Source organism: Patiria miniata, unplaced genomic scaffold, assembly GCF_015706575.1.
Source record: "Patiria miniata isolate m_02_andy unplaced genomic scaffold, ASM1570657v1 HiC_scaffold_7, whole genome shotgun sequence".
NCBI classification, from domain to species: Eukaryota; Metazoa; Echinodermata; class Asteroidea; order Valvatida; family Asterinidae; genus Patiria; species Patiria miniata.
The window spans coordinates 26058533-26071434 of NW_024037074.1; the positions used below are offsets into that span (position 1 = coordinate 26058533).

A 12902-nucleotide genomic window follows, 5' to 3' on the forward strand; every position below is an offset into this window, starting at 1 on the left:
GCCGGGGTTACAGAATAGTTTACTATTTTTAGAATAAATATATATCAATTGTTGTTGTGTAAAATAGTGGAAAATTAATTAAAATAATTTATATTATAATGAACTATTTTTTTTAACATGGAATAAATAGCGAAGTATTTTCAATAGTGTATGTAGCAGTTCGCGCCGTGCAACAGTCTAGGACGAGGCTATATGTACTGTACATGTACATGTGCATCTATCATGCATGCATGGTGCATCGATCTCCGCACGCGCACTGCCTGTAGGCCTGCGCGATCTTCTGCATGTTCGTTGTGTCATGGAGAGGAAGGTGCAAAACATTGTGAACTCCAAAGTTCCACGCGCGCTATCGTCACACAATTGAGAAGAAACGGTCAGAAATGGTTTAAAAACGTATTTAAAATTCATTTCTATAGATTTTAATTATATTTCTTCCCTTAAAAAAAAACCCAAAAAATATCCAGGGTCGGCCGCATTTTTAGGGTCGGTCGGGTTACGCCAACATAACACTTTTTTTTTTTAGGCCTTAGGGGGCCTACTCTTTTGGAGTAATTATTAGGATTTTGAGGCATGTTACTGCTCTTGAAAATTCCAGCTGTCCTATATGCCGACATTGTGGTTACTCTGAAAAGTACCTGTGGTTACTCTTAAATTTCACTACTGTCCTATGTATTTACATTAGCATTACACTCTGCAGGAAGATTCATTACGATTTTGTAGTCAGTAAAGTTGGCATCTCTGCTTGCCCCCACTGTTTTTCCTAGGGCTGTCCATTTTTGAATTATTTAGTATTTGATTACTCGAAGCTGCAATTGACCGAATATTCAGATATTCAAAATTGCGACCGGGAGATGCAACTGCGTGCTACACCGGTGAAAAAAACCTGCAAAAAAAACCTGTGCCAGTTAAAATTTGCATGCGGCAATATGGGGCGCTGGAGTGTTTTGCAGTAAGTATTTTATAACTGTAAAAGGGCTTTAACCTACTAAAAGGGTGTGAATGCTGAACCGCCGTCGACAAAAAAGTTATTCAAAAAAAAAGTGCCACCTGACAATACAGGGCCGCAACTTTACGATAAAATAACATCACAGTCGTGTGTGTATGTGCGTAGTTTTTTAGTTTTCAAATACTCAAACCTGCAAAAAGCTATTCGAGTATTCAGTTGATGATCGAATATTTGAGTATTCGGTATAATCGGGACAGCCTAAGTCCTCACTTGGTTGCATATCAATGTGAAAAGGAGTTTCCTCATGTCCTCAAGTTACATACATGTACATGTACACCATACGTGTATATAATGTAAACATGAGCATTTATGTAAGAAATAGGCTGTGAATGGCCTCTCTAGCTGAGACAAAACGTCATGGCGCACCGTCTTGTGAATGGCACCTATAAACTCAACTTGAAGCAAATGAATTAACTGGTTACATTTTCTCTTCCGTGCAGTGAAACCAACCGTTTAGACAGTGGCCTCGTGGTTGAGCTATGGACCAAAGGTCTCATATGGGACACCTTACTGGGCACGTCATGGATCCCGCTGCGCAATATCAAACACTCCAATCAGGTAGGTGACAGAAAACATACATGTACCTGTATGCAAGCCAAGAAGTGCCATTGTGTATTTTGAAATAAACAGCCTGTAAAAAGTAAAATCTGTCAGGAGCATATGTGGCCCCTCAGGCCGGCGTTTATCTCCAGTTTCAGTAGCATGAAATGACTGAGAATATTTCTACTCCCCCAGGGTGGGATGCTAGTCCATCGCAGGTTACTCCCCAGCTGGGCCCAGCATTAGCTGGGCCCAGCTAACGCCAGTATCCATTAATACTCCTGGGTGGAAGAGGCAAGTGGGGAACGAAGGGGCTTGCCCAAGGACACAACATGTGGGCAACGGCTGGATTCGAACTCCTGACCCTGTGATCATGAGTCTCGAACCCTAACCACTAGGCCACACTCTGCCATGTTCCGGTACCTTGGCCCTAAACCGGAGACCTGACCATTTAACAAACATGCATATACCGGTAAGGACAGCCAACAGCCTCCAATTGGCTAGCCTACTTCTCCTGCACACTCATGCACCAACATCAATGCGGCACCTACATGTATAGACCTTTATCAGGGTAGGCCATCTTGAAATCGAAGCAAGGCATAAAACGCAAACAAACATGGCGGGGTAAATAGTGTGTGCGGTAAACGAGTGACTCCCGCAAAATTACAATCTTATATGTAAATGGATGGAAAGCTCAAATTCCCCGAAAAAACAATCAACATTCTCGGTAGGTCATGTCTTATTGTATTTTGAAGAAGGATCTTATAAACATAAATCCCAAAACCAGTGGCCGAACTGAAGTTTCCATGTCTGTTGTTTAATGCGCGTAGAACCGCTGTCAGATCAGAGAAACGATCAACACTTTCTATTTTCACTTTTCCATCCGCGGCTTTTTCTGATCCTGTGTCATAAGTCAACCTGAAAATCGATGCTTTGACCGGTAATGCCCGCCATTATGAGGCCGTGTTCAAACTACCTTGGCCCATGCTTGGGCCATAATTTCATTGTGTGGCACTTAAGGGTCAGTGAGGCATCTTTGCCTGAACGTGAGTAGAAATCTGTGCTTTAGGTGTTGACTCTTCCCATGAAGCAAAGTGAGGCGCTGCTTCCAAAACAAAAATATGTGCGGCTGTGCAATGGATTCAGAATAAAATTAGCAGTGCATACTGCTCGCCACATGTGCCCAGACCACTATGCGCATGCAATGTGTCCGTACCATCGGGGCTGTCAAAAGATATAGTGAACAAGGCTTCATCTACTGTGCATACACAGACTCCATAGGCATTTTTGTTACTCGTGCCTGCATGTTTGTCCTGTACCATTTTGGACATAGTTTCCAAGGCTGCAATGAAAACATTTTGTGACTATAATCCCTCAAGTTGGATCTTGTTCAAATTTGGGTGTATTTTAAACGCTTACATCATTGCCTGATTACAAATACTGATTCCTAAATCCTTAAGAAACTTTTCCTGGAACAATTTCAAAGCAATTTAGACCATGTATTTGGACTGGTATCCTACAGTTTGCATATATGCTGAGAAGCAAAATGACATCAGCAACCACTTATTATAGTGCACTGAAAATGCCAGAGTAAAGTTTTTCTAAGAGGAGCTTCTGTGTAGAAAGACGGTACATGCACAGTGTAATATACAGGATATACAATCTTTTGGAAGACTCTATAAAAAGCAGCTATAAAATTTGATGATGCACAACTAGACATGTACTGGGTGTATTAACTTTCCATTGAGCTACCACTACCCTCGATGGCATGAAATATTAGATTCAGCCAGTTCAGCTGGACACCCATGGTTGGCTCTGAAAATCACATGATGACTTGCACACATGGCTCAGTAGTCGCGCTGCCAAACCCAGAAATGTTGCTGGTAGTCGTCCGCTGTGTATCCACTTGTTGGAATCATTATTCCCTCCTGCGATGGAAAAATATGCCAGAGATTTTTGAAGCCAGACGTTGACAGCATCAGTGTTTGTGTGTTTAGTTTTGCGGCCAGACCAGCTGCATGCATTACGTGCTGGTGTAAACGGATAAAAACCCAAGGGATAGGAAAGAGTGTAGGCCTTTCATCAAGTGCGATGCTTCCCCATCAAAGTATCCACTGGACTTGAGCAGGAATCCAGTAGCCAAATTGGACGCAGGGATCTGCCAGAGCTTCTGATTACGTAGGACCTAAGTTGGGACCCTCCACTGGGATCTAACAGTTTGTCTGTTTGTTGCATTTGGGAAAGCTGACAGCATAACCAGTGTTTGTGTCATCTCCTGATACCCACGAGGACAGGCAATCGCCAAACTCCCGTAGGCATAACATTATAAAGATCAACCAGGATCCTCCCCGCGCCAACACACTGTCGGCTACCCCCTGTCATGCCGAGTTGAACCGGTCTAGCTCCACTGGTTTTGGAAATGAGTTTATGCTGCTTGCTCGGGCACCAACACGCTTGATTTATCGTTACAGCTTCGTGCGCCTACGGTATTCCTCCTGTTACTGTTACACTCTGTATCTTCCCCCTCGTTTTTTTCTCTTCTTGTCAATCCTGCTATTAGGAAGGCGATGGGGACTGGCACTCACTGGACCGCGAGGTAGAGGTGAAAAACAGACAGGTAAACGGCACCAAGATCCCCACCGGACACAAGGTGCTGATTGATGCTCGCTTTGAACTGCCGTTTGGTGAGTAATGTATTAGCCTTGATAAATGTACATCCATGTACATTCACGTTTTCCCCCTCTGGATTAAGATCAGCCAGCAATTTCACTGTTACGATAATTAGAGTGACAGTTTTGCAAAGTGGACAACATGTACATTTCTGCTGCCGCAAGTGATTTATAAACATCTTTGTCAGCGTTTTGTCTTGTGTTACAGTTGGTGCAATTTCTATGGTGTTTACGTACGATGCACCGTTTCTCAAGATATAGCATGTATAGTGGGCTTTCAACAATACGCATGAATTCATATTTTTGACTGTTTCATGCACATGTATGTACTGAAGTACATGTACAGTGGGACATTTGTAACGGTACATTCAGTCTGTACCGGGTATTTGATCTAGGATAACAACTTTTCAACAGGGTTGAATGTTTTTCGCTACAAATGTTTGTGGACTATATGTGTATTTTAAGACGTGTACTTTAAATAGTTCACTAGGAAGGGTTATAGACAGTTTCAAAAATTCCACGGAGATTTTCAAAATGAAAGGGTTTTTGGATTACAATTATGTGAAGCGTTATCATGTAATGCAGAGGTGTCTTGCTAGCCATTTCTGGTCATATGACTGTTTTTTTTAATAACGTTTGGACATGAAGAATACACAGCACCATTTGTTAGATCTTCACACCCGACTGTTACACTTCTGCATGCACACTCTATGCGCCTATCAAGGTGCCATCGTGATATTGTCTCATTGTTTTCTCATCAGTTGTGTTATTAATTGCACCAATTGTGTCATTTGTGTGTAATAGTGTCTTCCTCTCAGTGTTGATCAGTCATACACTCACACACACACGTTTTAATAAGCAGGCAAAGTTTTTTAACCCCGGCCCACCATATGGTATTCCTATGATGTCTGGCTGGATTTCAGTGCTTTCTGCTGGAAAGCACTTGCATTGCAGAGACTATCTGATAGGCCAGAGAAGTCTTGGTGTGGTCCACTAGCTTGAATATAGCACGAACGAGGTATGCTTGCAATTTCTTGGGAAGCGCTGCCAAAGTTCCGAAGGCTGATTTGATTCATCTTGTTGATAGCGCCCTCTACTGCCAAGGTGGATCAACAAGCGTTGGCAGGTGAAAATTCCAGTTCAACTGGTTTGAACTGGTTGAACTGGTTGAACTGGTTTTGAACTGGTTTAAATCTGGTTCAAAGCCACTTTATGCCAGTTCTAAACCAGTTCAAAACCAGTAAAACAAGTGCAAAACCAGTCACCAATTCCCAGTTGAACTCAGGCGCCAGTTGAAACCAGTTCGAAACCAGTCAAACCAGTTCGAAACCAGTCACCAATTCCCAGTTTTTAACTGGTACCAGTTGAAACCAGTTCAAAACCAGCCAAACCAGTTCAAAACCAGTCACCAATCCAGTTGAACTGAGCCACTTAGTTATACCAGTTTAAAACCAAAACCAGTTCAAAACCAGTCACCAAAATACAAAAGCAAAAAAACGGAAATGGCCAGATTTTAGGGTCGGTCAGATGTGAGCAACACAACAATTGGGCTTTTTGGGGGGCCTAATCATCAGGTCTTTTCTTAAAAGAGAAAACGCTCAACAGAACCAAAAGAAAACTACATTTTTCTCAAAATGTTTTTTTCAAGAACATATTGACCAACCAGCTTTTCAGTTTGCCGGCAACGCAACATTTTTGTGTTCAGCTTATATGTTCCTTTATATGTTACGGTAATTGCTTAATTTGGGCCAGATTACATAGTTGTGACAAATACTGGAAATAAAAGTGAACAAATGAAAAACAAAACAACCATATAATTCTGACATTAAATTATGTTTCTTAAACATATGTGTGGCCACGAAAAGGCCTGTCAGCACCGTGACCTTCTGTAGACCTTTCTTTTTTGGTTAACAATCTGTTAATTATTTATGAGTGAGATGACATAGTGTTCAACAGCTTGGAAGACCCGCTCCCTAATTACCGGTAGATTTTACTGAAATAGAAAACCGACCGTCACGTACAGTGTTACAGACCCTCGGAAATCATTCACAGTGAAGTGTCATAATACATAAATACCTGCTGTAGGTGTTCTTCAAATTTCAAATAACAACTTCAGACATGTTATTTTGAACTGGTTGAAATTGTCATGGTTGAAAAAAAAAATGTCACTGAAGTTGTTGCCCTGCATTGTTGAGCATATATGTGATGAGATCAAGCTAAATGAGTCGTTTGTCGGGAATTTTTGTATGGAGATACAGGCCAACATAAGGCCACTTCATCACAGTACTTCATCACATCACTTGGTGTTCCGACTTCCATAATTTTGAACTAAAGATGGTACCAGCATGCGGTTTTCACAGCAGTAGTGCTGAGACTGTGCTCTTTTCAAATCTGTAGTAAAAACACATTTGACCAGAGTCGACAAACGACTCATGTAGCTTGATCGCATCACATATATAATAACATGCATGCAAAGTTAATTTGTTTATGGGCTCTGTGCAGAAGTACCCCCTCAACGGTAGGAAAGGGAGAGTTGGGGGAGACCACTGGCAGAGACATTTGAATGCATTGCCAACGAAGACTGACGCTCATGCGAAGATGCCGTGCACATCTAGAATAAAAGTACCGGCAGCCGTGCCAACTTTGCGCTCTACGCACATGAACCGGTACGCCCACATGGTGTGTCCCATCCACAGGCTCTCTAAAAAAGTAAAAAAGCGCCCTCTCTTGTTTACGCACGGAGCCCATTGCAATTCTGAACATGTACAGACTTCTCTTCTTCAATTCCAGACATTGCAAGTTGGCAGGAATTTGAATAGAATCACTTAATTTGGTCTAAAGTGCTGGTACTGAAGGGATTTTTTTTTTTAGGTCTTATACTAAAGTAAGCTGTCATGAAATTAAAATGTGGTCTAGTGGTACCTTACATGTACACGGTACAGTACCTACGTTGTGCATGTGGTTGTACGTCATACTTTGTTTTTTGTAGGGGAAGGTGGGATAGGGTTTCAAGAAGAGCAGGGTTGATGGGGAGCTTGGGAAAAACTAGACATGGCCTTTCCACTGGCCAGTGTGATGACCATTCAGATTTGATTGGGTAGTTTATATATTTGCTTGTACCTGCTTGACATCATATCCCAGGCTGTTGGTGACAGCTAATGTCTGTCATAAAATATACATCACTGCTGGAGTGTGATGCCACTTTCTCCCCTGATCAGGCTCATAGCTCCTCACATTTCAAGTATGTTTAACACACATGTTCGCAGACAGAAATTTTATATCCTAAATTCAAAATAAATGTTCAAATGTAGTGGTCCATGTACAGCGTGTCTCAAAAAAAATATGGCGGTCAAACAACTTTTTTTTGGTACAAAAAATACCATGGGATGAGAGTGTTTCTTATAAACTATCCTATTTTAAAAGATCCTACAGTACGTGTCTGTTTGATGTTTGTCTGATGTCTAATGTCTTTCTGATGTCTGTGTGTCACGTTTTTTGTAAAAGGCTTAAGGAGTACGATTTGGTACACGGTACCCTGTGGAGACATGTGAATAATAGGGAACAAAAGATTGCATTTGTCTCCACAGGGCAATTTCTATAGGTGAGTACATGTACGTCTCCACAAGGTTATCACGTAATAGATATGGATTTTACTCAAAAACTAGGAATTTCCAAGGTGTGTTGTTTTGTCGCAAATTGAAGTATTTTATGTAAGGATATTAAGTCCGAATTTCAGCCCTGGAAATTAATTCTGGTTAAAATAGGAGCATTTTAAAACTGCACTTTCAAACTCTAAAATTTTAGTACGCGAGGACAAAGAAATGACTCCAAAAGGAAACAAATTCCAGTATGGGTGCAGAAGCACAAAATGCAAGGTTTAATGGAGAAGCATCCAATGTATGCAGGTTCTATGCTACGATTTCACTGTCCTCTGAAGTCACGGTTAGGCACGTGATAAAATATGATTTATTTGTATGGTTTTGCTTTTTTGGCAAATTTGTTTCTTGCAGATTTTGAATACTTAAATATTACAACATTATCTCTATGAAAACACTCCAAAACATATCGCTATTACGCAAAACATAACATTCAGGATGAAAAAGGTGGCAAAATTTCTGCACCAAGGTTTACCACGCCCATTTGGGGTCAACATATTGAGGTCAAAGTAAACAATAGTGTATGACTCCACCCAGCTACCGGCATCCCGCTATATGCGCAAATAGATTGCAAACATTGTTTGCTTAAGTGGAATACACCCCGGGTCCTCCTGTGACTATACACCGGTAGCAAAGTGTATCACAATTCTCAAAATGGCGTGGTCTCTTTTCCACAGTGCCTTCCCATCATTTATGCTTTAGTTAGAAAATACAATTTATTTGGAAAAATGTGCAATTGTTCTTCCATTGACCGGAACTGTCAGAAATGGGACATGTGTACATTAGGCCAAAAAAAAAAAAAGTCGGTCTCTGGTCAGCGCGCACGTCGATTTTATCATGCGCGTCAATCTTTTTTTTTCCCAAAATGTTCCGCGGTAGCTCCAACAGCGCCCTCTATTGCCGCACCTCCTCAATTTTTTTTACCAAAGAGCACCAAGGAATGGGAAATTGCACCAAGGCAAATGATCGAGAGCACCAAGGCAATTTGTGGAGGACGCCAATGTACATGAGGACACCAAAAAAGCAAAATAGTACCCCACCTTGTCTGTACAATCCAAGCTTGAAGAAAAAAAAAAAAAGCAAAAAAAAAAAAAGCCGCATCGCCGCGTCAATTCCGGAACTTTGGTCTGACCAGAAACCGAATATTTTTTTTTTTTGCCTTACATGAAAGTTTTCCCCACTGCTAAACACGTACATGTACGTATACATGTAAGAACATGTACATTTGTAGAACCCAGCAGTCACAAAGTGACATCAGCATATATACGACAAAAAGGAGGAGAGAAAAAAAAAGAGGCTACTTGTGCCGATTAAGTTTAGGGGTAGAAACCTAATTACGGTGTCAGATTGCGACAGGGAACCGTCACAGTATTCCGAACCCTTTGCAGGATGCACCCCGGATCCGGTTACTCCCACTGGCAAGGTGACAGCCGATATTCCCAGCCTTAACTTACAGCCGTGTCAAGTGGCGGTAGGAAATTGGGTTCAAGAGGAGCCATCCAGAACGGGGCTATAGCCCAAAGCCTTTCATCTCCAAAGCATTACCACTCCCTTGATTTTTGTTCTTTAGACATATTTAAACCTTTTTTTACCAACAGTCACTAGCTTTGGAATTTGATACTCCTTCCAATTCGACAGAAGATTATGGGATTTTTGCTGGCATTATGACGCAGTACTAAGACAACAAAAAATGACACTGGAGCATCACCAGAAAAAAAATGGTCTTATGTTGTTTTTAATGGTGGTAATCCACAAATCCAAAGAAATACCATTTGTGAGCACTGGATCAATTAAAGCTTTGTTGAATGATTTCTCCCTGTGTTGATTTCTTGTTTCAAACCGTAGCCTATTTGTTTATTTTAAAAACAAAATCTTAAATTGCAGAATCATAGATAATAGTACATTACATTCTTGCATCCTAATTGAATGAGTGTGTTGCCATGCCACAATAAGCCTCAGTACTGATGATGTCACTCTTTAGTTACGTGTGTGCTTTCCTATGGTTCTCAGTGAAACGTCGGCCCCCACTGGCTCCATAGGAAAGTGCACATGTAAACAAAGTGTGACGTTATCAGTACAGAGGCTTATTGTTTTTTTCCCCATATGGATTTGGTTTCCCATCTTCTGATTGGTCAATTACATACATATAATGCCTGATTCTGGACAACACAAACTGAACACAAGATTTACATGTTATTAAACATAATCCTTTCTCACTGATGTTTATTGAAGATTATCTATTTAATATTTATTCAAAAGATAAAAATGAGAAAAATGCAAAAAAGGCCTCTTAGCGATTCAGACTCGGATCAGTTGAAGAGAAATCACAACTTCCAACCATTTTATGAATCTACTGAATTGCGTATTGGTGATTTACCTTTATTCCTTATTCATAAATACCTGAGACAATTTACCCAATCCTATTGGTCGAGAGCCTGTCACACCGTCAACACCAACTTGCTGGTTTCAAACATTTGTTTCTGGTGTCACATAAATCTGGAATCCTATGAAATCTGGTCCCTTTTTGTTGGTTGAATGTTCACAATATTCCCTTAGGCATGGCAATACCACCAATGAGTCTGTATTTCATAGAGTCCTAAATGCACACTAGGCATTACTTTCTGGCCTAAGTGTGTTTTTTGGGAAACAGAATAAAAAACTTTAAAAATTGCTTTCGTCACGTGTACATGAGGGGGAAGGAAATCATTTTTTTTCCACTCGTGTGGAAAGGAGCCCTGCTGATCTCCTTCGCCATCGTGTGCACGGGATGAAAGCAATTTTTTAAGTTTTTATTCTGTGTCCCCCCAAAAACACACTGTAGGCCGGAAAGTAATGCCTGTGGCGATTTAAGGTACTTTTCTAAAGAAAAAGCGACAAGTCCTGGACAAATTGAGAGAAAATACCCCAAAAGTTTAGACCTCTGTAATTTTTCAATGGACTGCTTTCGCTTCTCACCGCCAGGCACACACACTCTTGTTTTACTATACTCCCGAGGACAATGCTTTGTGTTTTCCTTTGTCCCTGTAATATAACGCACTCCCATAGACTAAGCACACAAACCAACCACAGAGGACCGTTTCCAACAAAAGACCCAACTCCCGAGGACCAGAATCTGTTGTTCTCCCTTTGTGTGTCTGTCCTCAGAGCTTATGTAGAACAAGTACATTTATGCGTATGCGTGGGTAATTATGAATTATAACTAATTAGTAAAGAGGTCCATAGAATGCTGAACCCACTCCAGGGGTCATTGACTACCAATGTGATGCAACAGAAAACATATTGCAATAATGTTGACGGTGTGCGTCATCCAAAACCAGAATTTCTGGGTATGAGGCCACTACCGGTGTCACGACTGATTGATTTATTGACTTTCACCCACTCTTTATTTTGTTCACTCCTCCTCACCACATCACTATCTCCATAGCATCTGGACAGGACAAAGGTAGCTTTGCATAATACACAATTGATAATTTTAATTAATGCATCATTTAGATATTCTAATCTCAAAGTACATGTTCACCCGAATGCTTTTAGCTGCTACCAGCATGCCTCGCTTACGTAAACTGAGATCTGTGCGCATATGGAAACCAGTTATCGTGGAAATATACAAAAGAGGGAGTTCAAAACAAATGGATTATGGACTTGTACTGTACATGAGATCTCCAGTACGTGTCGGTGAGGCATGGTAAAGTATGCATGGTGTGATCTCGTTCTCTGATTCCTCTATTATACCCATTGTTGATTAATTACCCCTTTCTGTTAATCAACCCATTCATTGATAAAATTCCCTTAATGTATCTACCATACTTGCTTGAAATCAACATCCTATGTACCGGTAGTTCCCCCGTGTATACATGTAGTCTGGTTAATGATTCGGTTGAATATTTTATACTTGTATTGAAAATTGCATTCTCATGATAATTATTTGCAGCAGTAGATACTCATTGTTACTTTGTAGTTCCTCCTCTTCCATTTTTGTTGATTGGAATTGTCATAGTTACATTTAGTCCAACCAATATTTAAGGAGACTAACTAGGTGCGAATACATGTAATATTTACAAAACTGAACAAAGAAATTGACTGGAGCGGGGTTTGAACCTGCGCCCTCCAGAATTCCGTTCCGGTGCTCTGCCAACCAAGCTATCCAGCTCGATAGTGGAGTCCCCTAACGTGGTGCACTTCGATGTTTCCCCCAATTTTCTCATGCAGTGTTGCCAAACCTCTTTGTTGACAATCAGACTTGAAACTTATTCAGTTAGATACTGGTACTATAATCCCGTAATAATGCTTGCCGCTTAACCCTTGTGAACGATTTTAGTGTCATGAAATTTAGTTCAAAATTCAAAAACAGTGGGGTGCGGAAATTGGGCACCACATTGACGGAGTGCTCCCTAACATGGTGCATTATGGACAAATCTGAACAACTCCCAAGTGAACATTTACAACTTAAAGGTAAAACTGCTGCTCAAGCAAGGCACAAGGGGCAAAACAAATCAAAGTGTGCCATGTTAGGGGCCGGCCGTGCCACGTTAGGGGCCGCGCCACATTTGGGAACATCAACAATATGTTGGTGCTGCCCCGTTTGTCAATGTCTTTGTTCAAAGGCGCTAGTAAGAAGCCATATGAGCGATATCGTATTCTGGATGTCACAGGTTCACGCCCCGCTCCAGTCAAATTCTTTGTTCAGTTTTGCAATTACATTTACAATTACATTTACTCTACAGAATGTTGTAATGATGGCCACTAATTTCTCCTTCAAAAAATAATTAATGGATTATGAAGCAAACCCCATGTGTTTAAGAGACACAAAATGGCAGCTTTGAAACACACTGTTTACAAAGTCATCACTATCAAGCATAACGCAAATGACATGATTTACTTTCCCTTCAATGACACGCATGATAAAATGAAAATGAGAACCATTGTGAGAGCAGTACATACATTTGTACAGTGGCACCATAGTGCAGTGACACTATAGTACAGTGATAAATGTCCACCGTAACCTGTGTCGTTACATGCACAGGTTAGGAA

The 12902-nt window shown here is 40.9% G+C and overlaps 1 protein-coding gene across 1 annotated transcript in view; it reads left to right on the forward strand.

The window, feature by feature from the left end:
• The first annotated feature begins 926 nt into the window (after positions 1-926).
• The window catches only part of LOC119745055 (protein unc-13 homolog A-like), an 83997-nt gene continuing 72021 nt past the window's right edge, over positions 927-12902 (forward strand). Inside the window, exons 1-3 of the mRNA XM_038221278.1 lie at positions 927-949; positions 1447-1564; positions 4107-4230. Coding sequence (XP_038077206.1) covers positions 927-949; positions 1447-1564; positions 4107-4230 — 265 coding nt within the window. The remainder of the gene's footprint in view (positions 950-1446; positions 1565-4106; positions 4231-12902) is intronic.